This window comes from Antechinus flavipes, chromosome 3, assembly GCF_016432865.1.
Source record: "Antechinus flavipes isolate AdamAnt ecotype Samford, QLD, Australia chromosome 3, AdamAnt_v2, whole genome shotgun sequence".
Classification (NCBI taxonomy): domain Eukaryota; kingdom Metazoa; phylum Chordata; class Mammalia; order Dasyuromorphia; family Dasyuridae; genus Antechinus; species Antechinus flavipes.
Window position 1 is genome coordinate 168453936 of NC_067400.1, and position 24515 is coordinate 168478450.

The 24515-nt window shown below is 34.7% G+C and overlaps 1 protein-coding gene across 2 annotated transcripts in view; it reads right to left on the reverse strand.

Annotated features, from left to right (window-relative positions):
- Positions 1 to 21875, reverse strand: part of ANKRD10 (ankyrin repeat domain 10) — a 46662-nt gene extending 24787 nt beyond the window's left edge. Inside the window, exons 1-3 of one of the 2 annotated variants that reach the window (XM_051984202.1) lie at positions 20939 to 21875; positions 12504 to 12656; positions 9855 to 9946 (exon numbers count right to left, since the gene is read on the reverse strand). In XM_051984202.1, the coding sequence (XP_051840162.1) occupies positions 9855 to 9946; positions 12504 to 12656; positions 20939 to 21151 (458 nt within the window). In that variant the 5' untranslated portion in view covers positions 21152 to 21875. The remainder of the gene's footprint in view (positions 1 to 9854; positions 9947 to 12503; positions 12657 to 20938) is intronic. The other variant, XM_051984203.1, reaches the window with a different exon arrangement.
- Between the last annotated feature and the right edge of the window lie 2640 nt (positions 21876 to 24515).

Here is a 24515-nt window from a genome sequence, read left to right on the forward strand (position 1 = left end):
AGTTAACTATATTATCTAAGTGTTTTGACAGAGGTTTTATAATGATTTTTTAAAAATATTTTTTAAAAAATTACAATCTCAATTCTTAATTATGTCAGAGACTTATAATCTTTAATACCTCAGAAATCTAACAACAAATACTTATTGGTCATACTAAAGATTCCTATTTCTTTGGGGTTTCTTTTTTTAAATTTTCTTTTGGGGTTAATATACACTTTTTAAAAATTACTGTAATGGTTTAAAATAAACCAGGCAAAAACCGTGTCATGTTTTATTTTTAAGTTATTTATGCAGTTATTTTCAAATGTCATTTTATGATGGATAAAAAAAATGACAGTTTGAAATGAGTAGTCAAAGTTGTAAAATGTTGTACCTTTTGCTATCTAATTCTCCTCTTTAATTTTTTTTTTTTTTAATGTGGCAACGGGGGCCCAAAGAAGCGAAATGCATTGCCTAGGGTCACCAAGAGAGGTAACACAGGTGAAACCACAACTTTGGCACATTCCTGACTCCAATCCAGTAATCTTTCTTCTACCCACTTCTCTCTTAAAATGCCATTTTTTCCCTCTTAAAAAGTCACAAAAATGTTCCTATAACTTTCTGTATATGCTATATGTTTCTTATATAATGAATCTGTATCCAAGTTTAATAACTTCTCTAAAACAGAAATATTGTCATGAAAATATATTCCAACTTAGAACTTACAGTGTTAATAAAGGACCCTTTTGATCAGTTGTCTGATAAGAGCAAAAAGTAACTTAAGATTGACTCATTTTAACAAAATTTATTATTTTTTTTTATTAAAGCTTTTCATTAACAAAACATATGCATGGGTTATTTTTCAACACTGACCCTTGCAAAGCCTTCTGGTTCCAAATTATCCCTTTCCCCCCACTCCCTAGATGGCAGGTAGTTCAATATATGTTTAACAAAATTAATATTTGGCTTAACAAGAGTCTCATAGAATACATTTAATTTCCAAAAGTAAAGCACTTAAGTTATTTCAATTTTAAAATTATCTATAATTATTCTAAGGATGATCTTGATATCTATACACTTAAAGTCTGAAGAGGTGTCTACTAAATAAATTTATTGTTTTCAAGATATATATATATTATGGTACTCCAAAGGGAAGTTAAAATTAATTGGAGCCATAGTGCTATACAAAAGCTTAAAAAGACTATCTTTAATGAAAACTGAAATGATACTGAAATTAAGACATATACTATTCTAGGACTAGATCTCTAAAAAAAAAAATTTAAAGGGAAACAAACATCTTGGACTTGACATACCTTTTAAAAAATGCAATCTGTCTTGGAGCTATGCAGCATTAAAATAAAATCTAAAAACTGAATTTAATAGACTGTCTTGAGTTCTGGATTACAATCGAAAGTACTACATGTAACTAGAACTAAGGCTATAATTGTCCTACAGTATTTTTAGGATAAATAATAGTATCAGAGCAGTAACTTTTTAATAGTTGCTTGAGATAAAATTAACATATTTTTATTTTATCAGTATACGATATGAATTTATGAACATTATTTAGAACATATACTTTTACTAAGACTGGTATGGCCATATACATTATGGACTATTTGAATAAATAGCTTAAGGCCAACGACTTTCGCTCTGCATTTAGCTTTCTTAATTTCTCTACATTTGTTCTATGTAAGAATAGGAAAACAATAGGAAGAATTAACATATTAGCATTATCTATACTGTTCAATTTCAGGATCCAAAAATATATACTGATTGACATTTACATGGAAAAGTTGGTATTTGGATACACAAATAAAAAGTTAAACAAAGCTTTGTTCACTTAAAATTGGGAATTAGAATACTAAGTTTTTTTTAATCCTTTTATTTAAAAAAAAATACCTTGCCAGTAATTCTTTTTTATATTTTCCACTTATAGTGTCACAAGAATAAAGGTGATAAATGAATAGGCTCTTCTATAAAGAAAAACCAAGTTTTTTTTCAGCATTTTTTTAAACTCAGTATTTACAAGAAAATTTCTGAAAAAGCTTTTATTTTTTGAAAACCTGAGGTTTCACATCACCTTCAGTCATGTTTTCTTTTTGTAATGCCATGCGACAATATAAAATAAACCACATCTTTTTGAATATCAACGTAATATTTCTGTTAAATACTGATCTCAACTTAACTATTGTTAGTTTAGTTTACAAATAAAGGTAGATATCATAAATTAGGGTAAGCAAAGCATGCAAATCTAAAGATTCTATATCTGAATTCCTAGATTAGCATTAAAACCAATCACCGCAACAAATACCTCAACAGTATGCCTTGTGTGGAGAAAGGAAGCGATACTGAACATTCAATGCCACAACTGTAAGGTTTTCGGAGAAGCACCTGTGGCAGTTTCAGCAGTTTCTATATGGAATGCTCCCCCTTTCTAGGATTACTTGAAAAAATCAAGTCAATTCGAATTACGTAGCTGTAAAACATTGACATGTGTAGTTTTTACAGTTTCAGAATCTTCTGTTTGATTTAAACGGGCAAGGGTTCATAAAACAGGAAACTTATATCATAAGGGATCACATATTTGCAGGCAACATTTAGATTAAAAAATACATATACATACATAAGGTGCAGGAGCACATTATTCATTGCTTTTAAGCCATTGTCATGTGACCACCTTAACCATGAGATACTGTGACAGGACACTGTCTTTTATTAACGATATTTTTTTTTTTTTTTTTTAGCATGAAGCCAATTTAAGTCTGTCAATATTCCGATAAAATTTAACAGTATGGACTAAAAGCCATTAGTCAACTCACGATTCTGGTAACTTTATAATTTGGTTTGCTGTATCTCAAATACATTAGTAACTATTCCTAGACAAAAATAAGCAAATACATGGAATCATTAAAAAAAAAGATCAAAACATTATATGTCTAATATGTACAGACACAAACATTAGCATACTAGTAAATTTCTTCAGTAAAATAATTTGAAAAGTACATGTATATAAATATATATTATATATATTTTTAACCCTTTGGTATCCAAATAAAAATACTGAAATAGGTATGAAGAATTTCTCACATACATATTCCTTAGGTAACAGTTTATAAGAAGAAAATACACATTTACAAAGTTTCTACCTAAAAGACGCTTGGTGCCAAGTTTTCATTTCAAATTTGAGATAACAAAATTGATTTTGTAATGCAGCTGTTTGAAGCCAAATTAGGTTTGTTTACATTAAAATACTTGAAGTATTTGTTACCCCATTAATAAGGGATCTGGTCTACCAACACAGTAGGCCTTAGTAGACAAGTTATTAAAATTTTGCTTAGTTAATAGAACAATTAGATTATTTCTACTGCTGCGGATAATTTCAGTGGTGACAGATATAAAGTAGCATTTTCTATTTTATAATTCATAGTTTTTCAGGAGAAAATATCTAGATCAAGAGCTTTCATTTAGAAGCAAGACTTATGAAGCATGAAAACCTAGGAATTATTCCAGATGATGAGTGAAAACTTCCACCTCAAGCCAAATATCTAAATTGAACTGTTAAGAATAGAATACTAGCATCCCAGTTTCCTCACAACTTGCATGATAATTCCTTAATATGCAAGCCTTCATGCTGATAGTAAATAAAATGTTTTAAAGAGCATGGAAATCAGAACTAGGAAAATTTAAAAAGGGAAAAAAGCTGGAAATAACAAGGCTCAATTTGATAAATATTAGATATCCATTTAAGAATCTGGCTAGATACTAGGGATACACAAACAAAAAATATGCCTCTCTCTCCTAACTTTCAAGTAACTTACATTCTACTGGGAGATGGGGGGAAGAGAAAGGAAAAGGGCCAGGAATACAAAAATCCTAGAGAACATGAAACTAGAGTTGAAGTAAAGGAAAGATTTCTTGTACAATATGGCATCTAAGTTGAGCCTTAAGATTTTAAAGGTTAAAGGTAAAGATGGGATATAGTCTAAGCATGGAAATGGTATATTATGGGTAGCAATATTAACCAAGTCTGGAAAGGGAGGCTAGCTAGATTAAAAGACTTTAAATGCCAAGCTGATTTTCCATTTTCTCTTTAAAGGCTATTAAATATTCTTGAGTAGGTCACACAGTCAGACCTGTGTTTTGGATTACTTCAGCAGTTATGGTTTAGTTGGATTAAAGAGTAGGGAGACTGTAAGCAGGGAAAACATCTAGAAAGCTACCATAGCTGTCTAGTTCAGAAGTGAACTACAGTAATGGCTGTGAGGATAAAAATGGGGACAGATACAAAAGATATTGTGAGGGTTAATGAATAAAACTGACAATTGATTTCATTCGAGATAGAAGGGTTCATGGAGCAAGAAAGTCAAAACCAAGGAGGATTCTATGGTTACAAACCTGAGTGACAGAAATACTAAAGGCTTGATAAAGAATGGATTTAGTGAGAGAAGAAAATAAGTTGCAGACAAGATAAATTTGAGATGTATTGAATTTAATTATAACTTGGAGAGCTACTTGGAGAGAAAATTATAGTTGAACTCATGGGAGCTAATGAGACTACTAAGGAAATAGACGAGAGGGCAGGAAATCATATCTCAAGACCTGTGTCACACTGGTTAAGGGAGGAAAGAATATACAATAGAAAAAAATTGGTCAACAGTATCAAAAACTGAGAAGTCAAGGGGAAATTAGGACTGAAGAAAGGTCACTAGATTTCACAGTCAAAGAGGTTACTGGTAATGATCAAGAGATCAATTTCAGTTGAATATTAGGACTAAAAGCCACCACGTGGAATGGGGTAAGGAAAGATGAGGCAGCAAGCCCAAATAGTTCTAGGTGCTTACTAGTTAAAGACACAGTAAATAGAATAGCTTAAAGGAACACCAAGATCAAGTGAAATATATCTGATTTTCCCCCTCAAGAGGCAGCAACAATGAAGCTATTGCTATTATTAGTAATGGCAACATCTACATAGTGCTTTAACATTCAAAAGCACTTTATCATTATCTCATTTGGTCCTCAAAACAATTCCCAGAGGTATGTGCTACTGGTATAGAACTATTTCACAAATGAGGTTCAAACAAAAAAATGACTTAGCCAAGTCCCACAGCTGCTCAATAGAATTCAAACTCCAGTTTCTCTTTCTCCTTTATATGCTGCCTCAAGTACAAAGACACAATGAAGACTGGTATAAATCTTCATTGAAGAGCTTAAAGTCCTGGAAATCTGGTAAAAAGGACCAAGGACATAAGAAGGGTTGGCTTTAGCAAAGAGAAAGACCATTTCTTTTTTAGAGACTGGAACAAAGAAATGAAAAACAATGGATGATATATTAGAATTCTGAAGTAAGGAATAAGAAAAAACAGAAAATTTGATTAATGACTTCAATGATTTCTATAAAGTACAAGGCATGGTCCTTTGCATGGTTTCAGATAAATAGTATTATCTCCCCCAAAAGAAATCTGATGAAACACATAATTTAATTGAATAATTACTGCAAAAAATCTTTAAGTGTCATGTGCATTAAGTAAAAATTAACTCAAATCACTAAAATAATGATCCTAAAGGAAGACAAGCAAAAGACATTACTTTTATTCAAAATCATCAAGATCCATCACTGAAGGATTAAAAATTTAAAATAATGAAGAAAAATCTAATAAGCATATCATCATTTACAAATGAGATGGCCATATCTCACATACTCAAATTTTTAGATAATGCAGCCATTCAAAATTTTTCAATACCCCGCCCATTTAAATAGAACCAATTCAAGTCAGTCATTTAAATTGCATTAATACTGGACTGGACAGAACGATTTCAAACCTTTACTTTTTATTACAGAGCACACCTGCTAAGTCGATGAGTAAACTTAAAAAAAAAAAAAAAAAAAAAAAAGGCCACTGATCTATTGTAATATCCTATATATGGGAAATTATAAAGTATTATCTCTTAAGGTGAAGAGTACAATTTTTCAAAACACACAAAACATTTTTTAAATGATAAAAGATCTTTTAATGCTTTAGTTTCCTTAGCACCCAATAAACTTTCCTATAGCCTACTTACGGCTAAAAAAATCCATAAACAAACAAAAAAATCAAGTAGAAGAGGAATGACACAATTTACATTCTAGTTTTAAATGATAGCTGCTTTTATTTGCAGCTATGAGATAAAAATTTGGAACAGATTATGTCAAAAAGTTTAAAGACATAGCACCTTTTAACACCTGAATATAGACAGAGCAAGATTTTCATGCTACAACTTAGGTCTCTCAAATGAAGTTAAAATAGACACTACGTTCCCCAATTCTACCAATACTCCACTTATTTTAAGCAAAGTGTAAATCAACAAAATTCTGTACAATAAAGTTTGGTTTATTAGGATTCTCCTTGCATTACATCACCTGGGAAAAATGATTCTAAAATATTTTCTTTGCAAAATGGTTTAAGCATGTGTATTCTACTAATATTTTTTAACACTGAACTACCAGTATTAAGATAACATACAGCTTATAGATTTATTTAATCAAAGTTTAGCTATCTTGACCATATTTGGGGTACCTTATGGCTAGCAAACATATAATTCACAAGGCTCACATAAAAAAAAATTTGCCTCATGCCCATTCTGAGTGTTTTGCTCTTTATAATAGGGAAGACTAGCCACCATGTAGGAGTAAGAAGTCCTATAAATTCAGGTGTATCCTATTTTATTTCCATTCAGAAAAATCTAAAAATTAAGTCAGTAGGTTAAGTTTCCTCTTGAAGAGAAAGAAAATGCGGTCAAGATTTGGTTGTACTTTATTAAAACTATGGATACTCAAAATTAATATGGATATTAATTTATTCCTCTATATTATCAGAAGGTAGCTTTTTAAAAGATGAGAGAATAAAAAGATGCTTTAAGTTTGTCAATCTCCCTATTACAAGATACATTCTGTGAAAAAATTGATATTTAAATAGTAGCAATAGTTAAAAAGTTTGAAATAACTATGTAAACAAAGATAGTTATACATTAACATACACAACCTATATGATAATAAGAAAAATATTTATAGAGAACATACCTCAAAGTATCTGACCCTGAATTTCTAAATTTATGTGGAGAAATGTCACCTTATAATATTCAGGAAGCAGGAGGTAATTTGTGATTTCTTTAGTATGTATGGGCCACTCTCGGTAAGGAAACTCCTTATTCCAAACTGTTGGGACACCATTTATAATATTGTTATATATAATATAATATTGGTAAGCCCATTATATTTTTTGATCCTGGAAAATTTTTATCTCAAAAGTAAAAGAAAACATGGCACCAAAAATTACAATTAACAAGCAAATGAAAAAATAAAAGTCCAATTAACATACTCACGTGTGGTGCTAGAAAATTTAATACGATGCACGGCAGTTGATATGCGTTATCTTATAGTTGCAACCTACATTAACAGGTAAGTTATATAGCAACATTCTATTCACAAGTACTTGGTAGTTTCCTATTCGCCCTTTATGGAATCTACCTGGTGATCCGTAAAACATGTTATTTTAAGGTCATGGATATTCACAAGAAAGCAAAACTGGAATGAAATAAAAGAAACTTACTTTTTCCATGTTAAAAAAAAAAAAAAAAAAACCTAAACATTTGCCTAAATATTAATGGAGGAAAAAGAGTAAATATAATTTAGCCCAGTATGTACAGGAAAATAATGAAATAAAAACTTCCAAGTTAATCCATTCTATTGTAATGTTTTTAAATTTTAATTGAATAGCCCATTTTAATCTTCATGTTTAAACAGAATTATATGTAAATATTTAATAGTTGACCTATAACAGATCTTGTAAGAGTTTCAATATAATTTGGGGGATATAAAAGTACAAAAATAAAAAGATTTGTGGAATGAAAAAGCAAAAATCAGTAAATAATTTCCTAATTAACTTAATGGTAAAAATAGTTTTAAGAATCATTTTGGAATTTCAAGGTTTTATTCCAAGGAATTATGCTGATTAAAAACCCAGAAATAACTCATGCCATAAAACTTTTATATGGAAAAAAAACATTTTTGGATAGTTTCTCATTCAAATCAAGTACTTTTTATTTAAAAAAAAAAAAAAAACAAAGTTTAATTAAGGAAATCACTACAATGAAGATTTGTGAGAAAGAAAAAACAAATTAGTAGTTGAAGCCATATACAATCAGACTACAGTGATAGTGAAGGGGAAGAGAAACCTGAACATCCTGGAATGAAGGACAAAACTGCAAACAATCTACAGATAAAAAATAAATATTTGTTGAAACAAAGAATTCAAACAATTAAACTATTAAAATATAAGATGCCAAAAGCTATAGAATAAAAATATTCAAAGAAAAACTAAAGGCATCAAATTACAAGTTTTGGGTTTTTTAAAAATAATTGCAATAAGTGATTATATGAAGTAATAGTTACAAAAACATTTATTCTATAAGTTATTTTATAATCGTCATAAATTCTACCTGTTAATATTACTCCTAAAATTACACAGTAGAAGTATATGAATAATCTGCATTTATATTTAAGATGAAAGGCAAATTTTAACCATAACTATAGATTTAAATAACCCTTTTAAAGTTTTTTTTTTTTAAAGGGGACATTTTATGGATTTCGTGGGAACATGTTTCAGAAAAAAATTACACAGTATTATTAATAGCTAAGTTTTCTTTTAATGTAGCATTCTATTCAGGAAGTAGCTGTAGGTCAAATTTCAGTATGACAAATAACATTTCTATGATTCCAACACAAATCATACTAGAATATGAAGTTTTGCTTTCCTGACAACATCCACAGCAAAAATTACTTTAAGGTAGATCTTTGTAACTGAGGCAAAAGCCAACAGTAAAATGGAAACCAAAGGGTTAAACAAAGTTAGAGAGATGTAACTTATTTCACTCAAAGGCCAAATTTTCATTTCTCCAATTAGGAAAGTTTGAAACTAATTTTACTAAAAATATTTTAAACTAATTCAATAAATTATAATAAAGAAAAGCCAATAGTTATTCTGGTTATTATAAGCTATATAGCTCACATTTGACTAAGGTTGACAGCTGTATCCATTTTGTTAATGCTGTAAATTGCAGAAGTACAAAATTTTAATTAAAAATTAACTTCTAAAAAGTTAACACAGTACAAATATACTAGTAGTCAACACCTAAAATACATGACAAATGCAAGGCTATCTAATAATATCTGTGTACAAGTCATATGCTCTAAGTGTATTTTAAGATACACTAAAGCACCAAAATTTTTCTATGGAGACCTATAAGGAAGTTTGTGTTAAAATTTTAAATCATAATGCTAATACTGTGTTAATAATACCCAATAAATTTTATGAGTGTTTGTATATATATAAAAATATACATGTGTATACAGTTCCTCTAAGGAGCTGAAAAAAAAGAAAATTAAAACTTTTTTTCCAAGTCTTTTTTTCTTAAATTAAAGCTTAAATGTAGAAATCATTTCCTAAGGAGATAACATATAGAGGGATTTTGTGACTTTAGAGTCTAAAAGTCTGAAGATGAAAGAGCTTTAGATCTAGCCTCATAGAAAAGGCTGAGAAACAAATATTAATTAACTTGTACAAGGCCACATGTCATGCAGATCTTAAGAACTTTGTAAGTCAGTGCATTTTCCACCACACTACACTATCTCTCACCATACAATTATATGTGAAGCCAAAACAAAGCTAAACTCTTTATCTGCTGGTGCTTAACAGCAGAAAATTTTGCTTCTCTATCAGAGGTTATTAATTGTTAAAGAACCACTTTTAAAATATCAAGTGTCTATTCTAGTGTTATTTTAATAAAGTCTACTCTGAATTATATTGTTTCACAGTTAAAAAACAAAAATCACTTACTCGATTTGAGCTCCATTAGCCACAAGAGCACTTATAGAATCCATACTACCAGAACGTGCAGCTTTGTGAATAGGAGTTTCACCCTCACAATCCTGCAAATAAATATATCACTTTAAATAGCTATTTTTTAATTATTCTCATTCAATAAAACAGTGAGCTGTTGCAAAGAGAATGCTGTTAACCAAATTCTAGAGAAAAAAAATATCTGACAAAGATCCTTTTATTTGAATTCAAAATTCACTTACATTTTTTTTTTTTTAAGCAAACTAAATCTAGGAACAGAGGGAAAATGTCTTTCTAAAATTAACAAAACAAAAAGTCCAAAATATACATTTAACCAGATGTCAATAATCTTTCAAAAAAAAAGTTTGGGTCCCAGTAGAGGAAACAATAACTGTATAATATTTCTGCTTTCTTTTTTGCTGAAGGGCTTCGTGATCTAGCCTCTATCTTTCCTGCCTTCTTATCCTTTTAGTCCAGCCACCTGTCTCACTGCTGTTCCTCACATGTAATACTCCCCCCTATCATCTCTGAGGTCTTGACAATGACTGTCCTCTCTACAAGGAATTCTCTCATCTGACAGAATCCCTGACTTTCTTCAGAATTTAGCTTAAATGCAGCCTTGTGAGAGAAACCCTTCTTAGTCCTACTAGCTGTCATTGCACTTTGCCTTCTATACAATCTCATAAATACCTATCATATACACTTTCTCCCTTCATTAGAAGTTCCTTGGGGGTAGGGGATGTTTTTGTTTTTTTTTTTAAATATTCCCAGAGCTTGTTTCAGGACCTGCCACACAGTAAGCATTTAGTTAACGTTTGCATCTTATCCAGTAGGGATTATGCTAGGTGGTAGGGACATGAATGAAGCTTCAGCCTACTGAAAAAATTCAACATGTTCAAAGATAAGCAAATACAAGCTATATGCAAAATAAATACAGTAATGGGGATTTGTGGGGGGAGTTTCCACGCATGCCATCAATTTGGGGGGGATTTTTTGAATGGGTTGTTGATTTTTGAATAATCTTGCCTCTCACTAAAGAGGCTCTGTAATCTTCTAAGGTTTGATAAAATCAGCATAAGAATATCTGAAATGAGATTGATGTTATGTGGTTTCAAATCTTGAACATCACTATCTGCGAAGAACCAAAGTTTCAAATGACTCAGAGTAATAAAACACATATATTGGGACAACCAGGCAATAACTAATTTCCAACAATGACCTACCCACAAAAAGTAGTTGCACTGGTCCTCACAAAATGTCAAGAGACCTAGAGGAAGATCTCTAGCACATTGGTAGATCCTGTGGGGAATTTATGGATGACTATGGACAAGAATCACTGAAATAGGACATATGAATGGGTTTTGACCTGTAATGGAATATCCATGTTGATGAGATCATGCATTCACTTTTGCACTGAAGGATTAAATATTGGTTGCTTTTGGAGAAGAGAGGAGAAATGAGAAGAGAAAAAAAAGGTATATGAGGAGAAAAAGGATGGACTTGAGAACAAAACGTAGAGACTGCTGAAGAAGGGAAATAAAGGGGAAAGTAAGATAAGTTCAATAGATTTAAAGTGAATTTTAAAGATAGGTTTATAGCCTGAAATTTATTTATCCTAAAGTTCCAATTTATCTAACTAGCTATATGAAGTGTTTAAGTTATTTATATAAAATTAAGTAAACATTTTTCTGGGGGGAAAATTATGTGCATTGCTTTTCACTGTTCAAGTTTTCCCAGAGCTGTTTGGGGAGGGCATATTTGTATGCTTTTCCTACGTTGGGGGAGGGGAAAGGAATATAGCGCAGAGAAGGAATTAAGGAAGAAATAATAATGAAGTTACAAAGGGAAAAGGCAGAAGAAAAAAAGGAAAGCAGATTAGGGCAAGAATGGGATCAACAACCATTGTTGGGTGCCAATCAGTTGCACTGAGTGACAAACTGCCTATTACTTCCATTTGGCAGGTAATAGGGCTAACACTGGAGTCAAATTAGGGATTAAATTTCTCCAGATATAGGACTGTTTTTTTCTTCCTACTCAGAAATAAATCCAAGATATGAATTTTTAAACCACTAGCTTGAATACAACTCCTTTACTTCATTTTCTTCCAAACATTATTTTTTCTTTTCAATTAACTTTGGGTGGTATATTAAACATTAAAAGAAGAAAAAGCACAAACAGTAGGAATTGGGCATATATCAAAATTTGTATTTTCAATCTTGAAAAAAAGAAAGCCCTTTAAGGACACAGGTATCCATGATATTTATGTGTGTATGTATTTGTATATGTATGTACATGTATTATGCCCAGCCTACTGTGGTTTTTTTTATCTTTTCCAATTTTTAAATAAGCCACAGAACTTTCCCAATTTTCTTCCACATTCTTTTGTAAACCTGGCTATATTAGCTTATCTATAGTATTTAATTAATGTTTGCTAGATGTGTCATTTTCTAACCTGAATTTATAATAACAAAGAATTCCAAGAATACCACTCTTCTAAAACAATTCACTACAGTGCTCAGCTCAGCACTTTGAATAACACTCAAACTTTGATTAGAATATCAATTCTAAATACCAGAGTGCAAAATGGTCACAATTGGGGGGACACAAGAGGGAAAGAAAAGAAAAAGTAAATCAGCCATTCTATACCTGTTTGTTAATGTTAGCTCCAGCTTGGATCAACCAGATCAGGCACTCAGGATGTCCTCCAAAAGCAGCAATATGGGCAGGCGTTTGGGCAAATCGTGTTGTACAGACATTCGGAGTAGCACCAGCTCTCACCAGCTGTATTAAGCACTCCAACTTTAAGAAAAGCAATGGAAATAAGAGAAACATTTAGAAATGTTATACTATTAAATATACCTGCAGACATTTGCCTCCCAATTCCAAATTAGTGATAAGTCCTACTGGGGGAAAAAAAACACCAAAAACCTATGTCAGACTCTTCTACTTGGAAGAAATTTCAAAGGTCATTGGTCTAACCTATTCTGTTGCTTGGACCCCCTCTCACAAATGGTCATCTCTAAAGAAGAGGCAATTTCCCCTCAATCTAGCATGTTGTTCATATACTACTCTATTCTGTAATGGACACATTATTTAAATTAGAAATTTCCTGTATATTCCTGAGGCTTCAATTATAATCTTCACTGAAACCTCTAATCAGTTTCTCAACACCCATGTTTCCAAATGCCTAGAGAAAATCACCTTGATCTGCTGCTACAAGCCACCCTAAATTCAGATTTCCTTTCCTTTTCTGAAACTCTTGTTTTACTTTCTGACTGGCCACTATTTCAAGGGGTACTACCCTTCTTTATAAACCTCCTACAGACAGCTGGTCAAATTTTGTTCATTTTATTCTTAAGCTCCTCAGTATCACTTGGGTATATGTCCCTTTCAATGGACAGATTTTCTCACTGGAACCACAAGATCCAGCCTTCCTTACCATTTCAACTATACTACCTTCCAGCTTCCAGTTGTTTCCCCACTACAATTCATCCTTACCAGACTACTCTCTTCCTTAGGCATAGATCTGCTCATATCACTCTTGTATGGTTCCCTATTGTTTACAAAAACAAGTTTGAATCCCTTTGCAAACATTCAAGGCTCTCAATTAATCTGGCACCACCCAAATGGAAGAATTTTTATATGTTCTCTATTTCAGCTCAAAATGGGCTATTTCTTCTCATACCTCTGCCACTGTTTTTGCTCATAGTATTCTGCCTGTTTTTTTTTATATAGTTTTTATAAAACATGTAAAACATTACCATATTATCCATAGTATGAACTGCAGACCCAAAGGGGGGAAAACTGAAATAATACACTTTGATTTGCATTCAGACTCCATCAGTTCTATGAAGATAGATTACATTTTTTATTATAAGTCCTTTGGAATTGTCTTGGAACATTATATTGCTGAGAATAGCTAAGTCATTATTATTTGATCACTGTACAGTATTGCTGTTACTGTGTACAATGTTTTTCTGGTTCTTCTCACTTCATTTTCTATCAGTTTAACTGAATGTTTAAAAGTAAATCTTTGTATGGGTGTAGCAAGAAATCACTCCCTCTTAAATGGCATACACAAACTTTGACATGACACTAGTTGCCTTTTTTTTTTGGCTGAGGCAACTGGGATTAAGAGACTTGCCCAAGGTCAGACAGCTAGGAAATGTTAAGTGTGAGACCAAATTTGAACTCGGGTCCTCCTGACTTTAGGACTGGTATTCTATCCACTGCGCCACCTAGCTGCTCCTGACACTAGCTGCTTTTAAAAAGAGACTTGAATGCAAAAATACTGCTTTTAGTATTTCTGAATTAGTAGCTTTTATGTTACTTCAAAAACTATGAATTGTCCTTTATCATGGGCTCAGAATCAGTCATTAATTTACCATGAATACTCAACAGTTTATCTCCTCGTTCTGTGAAGAGGGAGTGATTGGCTTCATTCTTTCAGGAAGAGAATGCTCCATTCTCTATAGGATATCCCTATAGTCTTTAGGTATCCCGAAAGTCTTACTGCAAATATATGCTATTAAACACCTGGTTACAGAGTACAGTCAAAATCTATACCCAGGGAAGGCTAAAATAAGATGTGGTTGGACTCAATAAAACCTCTAGGTACAGTAACTCTTCTTGCCCAAATTATCTTTTCTGTGATTCATATGTTCCTATACCATTTTCCTTCTCTTAAGAAAAGGCTCTCATCTGTACCCAGAGAGAGCCTATATAGACCGAGTGTAGATTACACTTTTTTTGTTGTTTGCTTGTGTTTTGTTTTTTTTCATTGTTTTCCCTTTCCCTTGATCTGACTTTTTTTGTGCAGCATAATTGTAGAAATATGTATAGAATTTCACAGATTTTACAATATTGGATTATTTGCCATCTAGGGGAAGGGGAGGAAAAGGGAGAGAGAAAAAAAATTTTGGGACACAAGGTTTGCAAGAGTGAATGTTGAAATCTATGCCTATGTTTTAAAAATTTAAAAAAAAAAAAAAAAAAAAAAAGGCTTTTTCCTAATGAGCAGTGTCAGAAGAGCACACAGTAAGAAATGAAATCAGTCATCAAACATTGTTCAATACTATTAAGTGCTAGCTAGGCAGTAGGTTTAAGCACTGGAGATGTAAAGAAAGGAAGGGAAATGCTCAAAGAATTCACAGAATTGGAAGGGGGAAGAGGAAGAAACATACAAAATGAAAACAATTATGTGCAAACAAGACATATTGAAGCTAAACTGGAGATAAAGAAGGGACTAACATTAAGAACTGGTTAAGTCTTCTTGTAGAAGATGGAATTTTAACTGTAACATAAAGGAAGCCAGGGAGGGCGGGAGACAAGAGAAGAGGAAATATTATTTCATGATCAAAAGGTTTACTGCCACAGTTAACAATTGGGGAGAAAATTTTTTAAAAAAAATATTTTTTTTAAAATCAGTCAAATGTAATTACAATGAAATATCCTTACTCTTCCAAAGGAAGAATACAGTATTGCACACTCCTGACTGGAAAGAACAAATCACAAATCAATATAACAAATAACTAGAGGATTGTCTCTAAAAGTTAAGTCAACTTTTCTCTCCTGTACTCTTGCCACTTAAGTTTGCACAAAAGTTGTCCATTATTAATATATGCATCAAAGATCTACTCCTATGAACAATAAGTTAGGGATTTGCTAGTGGCTCAATAGAAAGAGCAGTAGGTCTGCAATTAGGAAGATATGAGTTCAAACTTGACTTCAGACAAATTAACTATGTGACCCTAGCTAAGTCACTTAACCTCTACCTTAATTCACTGGAGAAGGAAATGGCTAATTATTCTAGTATCTTTATCAAGAAAGTCATATTGCCAGTATGGATGTGCTAAAAAAAGAGGTAGGCCCGAATGAGACAAGAAAATTCTGGACGAGATCTCTACCATGCCTCAAGTGTATATTAAATATAAAAACGGTATACAAAGTTTTAATGGTATTTACTGTTTATAAAATTATTTTACATTTTTATGTCTTTGATTTTCACAATATTTTTACTCAGTCCTTTCAGCTGTGTTCAATTCTTTGTGATATGATTCAGAGTTTTCTTAAGCAAAGATACTTGGTTTGCTATTTCCCTCTCCAGCTCATCTTATAGATGAAGGACTAAGGCAAAGAGATTTAAGTGATTAGCCCAGAGTCACACAGCCATAAATGCCTGAAGCCAAATTTGAACTCATCAAGATGAATCTTTCTGACCCCAGGCCTGGCAATAAATACACTATCTAGCTGCAATCTTTACAATGTCTAGCATTTGAAAAGCACCTTTTAAAAATCAGAGGGCTAATTAAAAAAAATTTTTCCCCGAATATTAAAAAGCACAGCTGAAATTTTAAAAAATACCTGTAGTTTTTAGCACTATAAATACTGAGTCACAGAAATGTAAAGAATTTCATAAAATTAAAGTATCAGTGATCACCAATCTGAAAAAATAAACAAAATATATAGCAGCTTATATTTGTTTTAAAATTGTATTTTAATAAATTAATAAATATATGGATATGGACACATTTCAGCTTTTATATAATATCTAGACAGCAGTGCTTTCTGCTGTTCAGAATCTTGCACAATGCCTAACAGAATGTGTTTGTGCTTTAATACTCTGGGAGGCAGTAAAATGTGGATAGGAATATTTATGACTTATATGACACATATATACCTCAAAGTTATTGTGAAGAGAGAACTTTCATTATTACCAATTTCTTTGCCAATAGTGACAAAAAGTCATTTTAATATAACAAAAAAAGCAAAACTAAACTTAGAAAAGCTTTGTGAATCATAAACATTAAAGCTAACAATACAATCATAAAAAACGAACAACAAAAAACAGCCAACAACAACAAAATCTAACTCTGAAATCAACTTATTTGGTCCCTTGATATAGTTAACCCTAAGCCAGTGAGTTTGACACCAACACCAATTTTTGATTCACTTTAACAACCACCCTATTCCCTCCCACGAGTACTCTATGACAAACATGTAGTCTTCCAGGATCAGCAATTTTGTCAGCATGGGGATTATTTCCGCTGAGGCAGGCAGATGTTGTTTATAATATTATTAGACTGTCATTAAGATAATACTAGAAGTTAGGATGCATATGATTAGCCACAGTAGATACCCATTTTGGATGGACTAATGATTTCAATAGCATTGGGAACTCCCAGAGAACTTTCTTAATCAAAAATCAGCACCTGCTCAGCAATTTTTAATCTTAAGATTTGTCTAAAGCATTGAAAAGCAATACCTAGGTAGGTCTTTCTTACTAAAGCCACTAACTATCTCTATTCAGTACTCAATTTTGCCTCTACTAGAACTTTAACATTCATTAAAAAAAAAAAAAAAAACTGTTTATTGTGCCCTGCTAGGAATTGCTGTAGCACATCTCCAATGATCTATGCCCACAGAGGTTTGACAAGGCAATATAGGATTCTTCTTAAGAGACTAATTTGGCTTTAAAAAAAATGATAAGACAATTAGTTACTAAGATAGGTCTATCATAAAAAGAATTAAAGACATTTACAAAAATGATAACTGAAGACTTCACACACAAAAAAAGGATAATGGAATATAAATCCTTCTTGAAAAGGAACTAGGTTATACTATTTCAAACTGTATACTTACAGCAAATATTTTCTGTTTAACCTTTACCATTTCCTAGTTCAACACCAACCTAATTCACCTAAGAAAAATGCTCCAGTCACAAACTAACAATTTTCACAACCGATTTATTTCAGAAAGTTCTAACTTGAATTTCTGTAAACAATCACTAAAACAATTCCGTTATCTAAACAGTAGTCACAAGTCTGACTATAGTTTTGAGTCTAAATTCTTTTCTTTTTTTTTACTTATAAAATTTTGTTATGATTCTCTTTCCACAAGATTCTGAACAGAAAATCAATGCTGAATCAGAATAGTCTATAGAGCTCTTAAAAATCATCTAATCTATGCTGTCATTCCCACATTCACTTATATTCAGAGTTTAGCTTTAAAGTGAAGCTTAGAGAATTCTATAATTTAATCTTGTTCCTAAACCTGAATAGTCAAAAATCTAACTGGCTTAAAGTGGGAAACATGTATAAACAGAAAAACATTTAATTCTATCCCTTCTCCATTTAATAAGCAGTAAGAACCTGAGCCAGTCCTGAAGTCAGAAACACCTGGGTTCATGTGCTGCCATCTCTGATTCTCTCTAGCTATGTAACCATTAGTAAACAGAATCAAGAAGCACCTGAGTTGAAGTTCAAGTTAATGATCACCATTAGTGAAGGGAGTTTCCCTTCCAGGAGTTCCTTCATATGTGTTTAATTTACTGATCCAATATACATATTGAATAGTCTACTAATTTGGATGTCAGTCTTAACAGTAAAGAATCTCAGAAGAGCTTTAGAACTGAAAGGGACCTGTCCAATTCACCTTCTCCACCCTCATTTTATAGGTTATACGGGTGTCCAGCATTAAGTGAATTGAAAAGGTTAAAATTAAAAACAGCGTTTCATTCTCTTGAAGATATCATGAAAAGCAGAACCCTACATATAAACAATCTCCATTTAAAGAGTGAAAGTCTTCCAAGTGAAGAAACATAGCTACAATAAAACTCACCTAATAAAAATTTATATCATATTAGACTCATGAAGGGAATTTAATAAATTCCACAGCTAACTAAAGGAAGGATATAATAATAAGCAAAACAATCTGGGTTTCAATAAGCTTGATTTCAGATAGAATCACTAATAGCTTCTCAGGCCATTACTGCATTAGCTTACATAGCACCATAAGTTTGAATATCCTGGAGACCATCTAGTTCAATTTCCTCTTTTTAAAAAGAGTAGGCATATCCAAGATCTTACTAATAAGTACAGTCAGGACACTCATAGTAATGATACAGAATCTACTATACACAAATAAACTATGTTCAGTATTGTTTAATAAAAGGCAAGTGAACATTTTAGATTTTCTTCAAAAAAACTTTTAAGAAAGTGTCACTTCAGAGATGCATGCTTTAGATGGTTGGTTGGAAAAAATTGAACTGTGTGGAATACCTTAGAATGCAAAATAAATGAAGTATTATTTTAACTCGGGATGTATGTCGAAATTTATTGTGTTCTTGCTAGTCTACTAAATTTATAATTAAACTAAACTATCACATACATAACAAATCATACTCTAATTGACCACTTAGAACAGTGGAAAAAAGAATGGATTTGGATCCTGGTTCTGTTACTTATTAACCTATGACAAAAGCAAGTCTTTTAATTAACCCCTTTGGGCTTTGGTGATCCCTAAGGTCTCTTCCAAATATAAATGTTGTGAATCTAAATCTGGTTCCTGCAAAAATTGAGTACAGTACAAAAGAAAAATTATTCACTATGCTTTAACTTGAGACCAAGTCTGCTGTAATTAAATGGCTGTTAAAAGTATAAACAGCATTAGAGTTTATTCGTTCAAAACCTGTCAATACTGCACCATCAAGTTTTCCTTAAATATCAAGAATGCCTTAAGTTTTCCTTAAAACAATTTTCGAAACAAGATTTTATCTAAGTTACGTCAGTTTTCAAACAAGTAATAAGCTTATGGCTCCCTTTCCATTTCTAAATCTGAATAGTTTTACATTCATTCATTACAGTAACTGAAAAATCTTATCATATTATCACATCATTAAAATAACGAAATGGTCTTCCAAAGTACTAAACTACTTAATATTTAGTCACAATAGGCATAAACAACCTTTTAAGGTAGGAATTTAAATATATGTACATTTTTTTTTAAAAGACTAGAATCTCGACCTTTAGATTTAATTTAGTAAAATGACTTATTTCACAAATGATTTTCCAACACGTATATAAGCAAACTTGTTCAGCCACTGGTGCCTAACATCCGCGGGGACTGTATCTAGGGCATACAATAGACTCTTTGTCTATTATAAAACATAACAACTTAGTTGCCATAACAGAAGAACGGTCAATCGGTGCTTCAGTGAAGCCTTTACCAGAAGAAAGCAGGGGTCAGATACAAGTTCTTACAGACAAAAGACACATTACTAAAAAAAGTTCGCCTCAAATCTCCATTTTAAACACCTCAAGCTCCCAAAAGTAGCTCCTCGGGCTACTTCTAGGTTGCAAATTAGGCTGTCGCTCAGGCAAATTATTTACTGGGCAATAACCACTTGAAAGGCTTGGCGTCAGCGCGGGCCCTGGCACCGCTACAAACACCGGCGGCGCCTCCATTACGGGCCTAATTGCGGAGACTGGTTGGGATGCCCGAACCATGCTACACAGAGAAACCGCCTAGGCAAAAGGCACGCGCATAGGGCCTGCCCGCCAAGGGCGGCGCGCATGTTCGCGCGCCGAGGCCTCTTCCACCGGGCCCCCAGGCAGCAGCTAAAATGAAGCCACTCTCCCCTCCTTCACCCCGCCCCTTTCGTTCCATGCCTCGAAGGAGTTCTAACAGAAGTTGGACCACGCCGCCAGCCCCTCCTTTCCTACTCTCACAAGCACCCCCAATTCTCCACCAAGCAGCTCCTTCCCCGCAACAGGGTCAAAGGGAGGGCAAAAGGCTGGCCGGTAAGAGAACCCGCCTCCAAGTTTGAAACATGCTCTCCCCACCACCACCACCCGCAGCGTCCCTTATGATCCAGTGGGTCCCATCACCTCCCCCTTGCCCTCCCTAGCAGCGTCCATCCGCTTCAGACTCTCAATCGAGACAAGGCGCGACATCACCCGCTTCCTCAGCCTATCTCCCGCCACTGTACCCTCCCACCAGGGGCTTCCCGTGCTAAACGGGTGGAAGGGAATGAAAAAAGAGGTGCGCGCATGCGCCAGACCGCTCTATCAGCCCGCGCTCCGTACCTCCTTCTCCGGCCCCATCACTCCTCATGGAAGGGCAATTAAAAAAAAAAAACCACAGAACTATAGAAAATGGCGCCTTAAAGCGACATTCCCTCCAGCACCCACCCCCGCCCGCACCTTACCGCTAGCTCGAGCCCAGGAAGGGGCGCGCGGTTGCCAAACCTGCTCTGGTTCAGCTCTGTCGGCCAGTCTCCGCCGCTCCCCGCCCCTGCTTACCTTACCGAAGTGTGCGGCCCAGTGCACGGGCGTCCATCCGTAGAAAGAGTCCTCGGCAGCCAGGTGGGCTCGGGGCGTGTGCTGGAGCAGGGCGCAGAGTGCGGCCAGGTCTCCGTCCCGGCAAGCACGATGCAGCGGGTAGCGCAGCGTCAGCAGCTCTTCGCTGGAAAAGCCCGCCTCCACGCCCGAGCCGGCTCCCGAAACCGCAGACATGGTCTTCCTCTTACGGGCAAGGAAAGCGGCAGCGGCGAGGTTGTAATTCAGCGGGTGCCGCTGTCGGGCATCGAACGCCGGCCGTGCAGCCGACGGAGGCTTCTGGCCCGGGAGTGAGGTGTAGGAAGAGAGGGAGCAACAGCAGGAGGCGGAACAGGCGCTATAGGTTCCGAGCACAAAGGAGGCTAGGCGAGCCGAGGGAAAGCCGCAGCCCCTGCTGCTGCTGCGTTCCTGAGCCGAGTGAAGGAAAGAAACCTCAGCGAGGGAGGAGGAGCAGCAGCTCAAGGAGGCCGGGACCGGGGCCGGGGCGGGCCCTGGGTGAGGGGCGGGGCCAAACTCTGCTGGCTCAGTATCGCCACCTCCCAGCCCGGGCCGAGGGCCCGTAAGCGCGTCGCCGCTGGAGGGTGCTGTGAGTGCCGTGAGGCAGGAGCGCAGGCTGCTTCCAATGAAAGCTCGGCACGCACGCGCGAACCCCCACCTCTGGTTCGGTCTCTAGCTTCCTCACCTGCTACGAGTGGGTCGCAGTTATAGTCCTGGGCGCCAGCTTGGGCAGCGCGGAGTTAAGGGGGGAACCGGAGGGGCGGAGGAGGCTGAGAAAAGCAGCCCCACCTCCGCCCCGGAGCCGGAGCCGGAGCCGCAGCTGTGGCCTGGCAGCTGGGAGGGGAGGAGAAGAGGATGTAGGCTCGGTGTAGGCGAGAGTTCCGGGCGTTGACTCGGGCGGTCTTAAGAACGGAGGTGGAGGCGTCCAGAGGCTTGAGTTTGTACGAAAGCAGCTTAGCTGTGGATCAGGGGAAACCCGCGGGGAATCTCCTAGGCTTGTCCATCCCCAGTAAGGTGTTTTGGTCGGCTTTAAAAAAATGGCTTTGGAAAGCACCTGGGTGGCGTGAGGGTTTCCACCCAGGCTTTGTTTAAACTGCGTTTTATTTCATTCATTTTATGTTTTTGGAGCGCCTGCGGGGCGCTAGACAGCTCATTAAAATAACAATTAAAATACCTAGGAAGTTTCTCCTGCCATACTGAGTACTAAATAACCCAGTCTTCACCCATCGCTCTGTTATGAGACAATGCCACAAAAATCAAGGGCAGATTTAGAAGTGTTCTGTGGAATAATGGCTGGTTTGCCGGAATCAGAGAACCTGACCTCGAGTTTTGCATTATGCCAATTTTTACTTGAGTGACTGTGTACAAGTCACAATCTCACTGGGCCTCAATTTCCCCCAACTTTAAATTGAAGGGGTTGGAAGAGCTGAAAAGGCTCCTTTCAGCATTAAGTCTGATCCTCCGAACTCAATTTTAATATTATACAGTTTCAAGTAAAGAATATTTTAAGACAAAGTACTGAAGCAGGCACTGGATATAGTACATGATATGCTCTCTTGAAGGGGAAATAACTGACTTTTTTTTTGCTGAAGAAATGTATGTATTAACATTTGCAGATAACCATATCAAATCAATGTATAGTTTTCCAACTCAAAACATTTCCTTTAATTGTTCAAGCAGTTCCTTTCTACATAGAAGAGCTTAAGAACAATAGGCTTTAGAGGTAGACACCATTTTAGCAGTGATTTAATCAGATTCATTTTACACATGAGGAAACCCAGTGAAAATAAGTGATTTGCTCAGGATCTGTCCCAGATATCAAAGTACATTACAAAGTGGTAATCATCAAAACAATCTGGTACTGATTGAGATAAAGAGTGGTGAATCAATGGAATAGATTAGGTACTGGAGACACAATAATAAACTATCATAGTAAACTAGCGTCAGTACTAAGGTATATCCAAGTAATGCCTTGTATTATTGAAAATCCATAGTGGGACTCACTATTAACCCCTATATTGTGATGTGATTTTAGTACAGTTAGAGCAGGAAGGACAAACAAGTGCTTGATAAACCCAAAGATCCAAGCTTCTTGAACAAAAGCTCAGTATTTGACAAAAACTGCTTAAAAACCTGAAAACAAGTTTAGCAGAAACTAGTTAGAGAACAACAAGTCAGCCATATCTATCTATACCAAGATAATAGCAAAATAGGTACATGATTTAGACATAAAGGGTACCATAAGCAAATTAGGGGAGGATGGAATAGTTTATCTGTCAGATCTAATGAGAAAGGAAAAGAATTTATGACTAAACAAGAGATGGAGAATATAAAAGATGTGTAATGGATAATTTTGATTATATGAAATTTAAAAGGTTTTAAATAAAACCAATGCAGCCAAGATTAGAAGGAAAGCAAAAACGCTGGGGGGGGGGAGGGAGGGAGGGAGGAATTTACAGTGTTTTTTTGATAAAAGATTTCATTTCTCCAATATATAAAGAACTGAGTCAAATTTATAAGAATATAAGTCATTCCTCAATTGACAAATATTCAAAGGATTTGAATTGGCAATTTTCAGAAGAAATCAAAGCTATTGATAGTCATATAAAATATTCTATATTATTGGTTAGAAAAATGAAAATTAAAACAATTCTTGAAGTATCACCTCAGATTGGTTATCACCAGTCCTATCACATTGACTTACATGCTCTAAAAGGAAAATGACAAATGTGGGGGAAAATTGGGATACTAAAGCATTGTTGATGGAGTTGTAAATTGGTCTAACCATTCTGGAGAGCAATTTGGAAATATGGATGGGGCTGTAAAACTGCATATCCTTTGACCCACCAATACCAGTACTAGGTCTTTATAACAAAGAGATTTTTTAAAAGGGAGGTAGAGGAAGAACCTAACTGAATAAAAATATTTATAGCAGCTCCTTTTGTGGAGGCAAAGAACTGGAAAATGAGGAATGCTTATCAGTTTGGGAATGGCTAAACAAGTTGTAATGGAATACTATTGTGCTATAAGAAATGATGAGCAGGATGTTTTCAGAAAAACCTGAAAAGACATGAACTGATGCAAAGTGAAGTGAGCAGAACCATAAGAACATTGTACATAACAACAGCAATATTTTACAATGATCAACTGTAAATGACTTAGCTATTCTCAGCAATACATTATCCAGTTTCTTTTTTATCCCCAGCTAATAGGCTTAGGCAATTGGCATACTGATGTTATATACTCCTATTGTCAATTATGGATATCTTTTGTCAGGACACTTGGAAGATTCTTTTGCTCCCACTTCAACAGAAGAAGGGGTTCTTCTGTTGGAGACAAACCTTACTAAAGTTTTTGTTTTTTTTTTAATGTAATCATATGAATTTACAAGTAATTATTTTAAAATATTCAAGTACAAAAAAGAAAATAGGAAAATATCCAAATGAGCTATTTAATGACCTATTCTGATGCTATATTATTGCCCTGAGGTGACCCAAAATTCTCCAAGAACTTGAACTCTGGAAGCAAGTTCAACCAAGCCAGA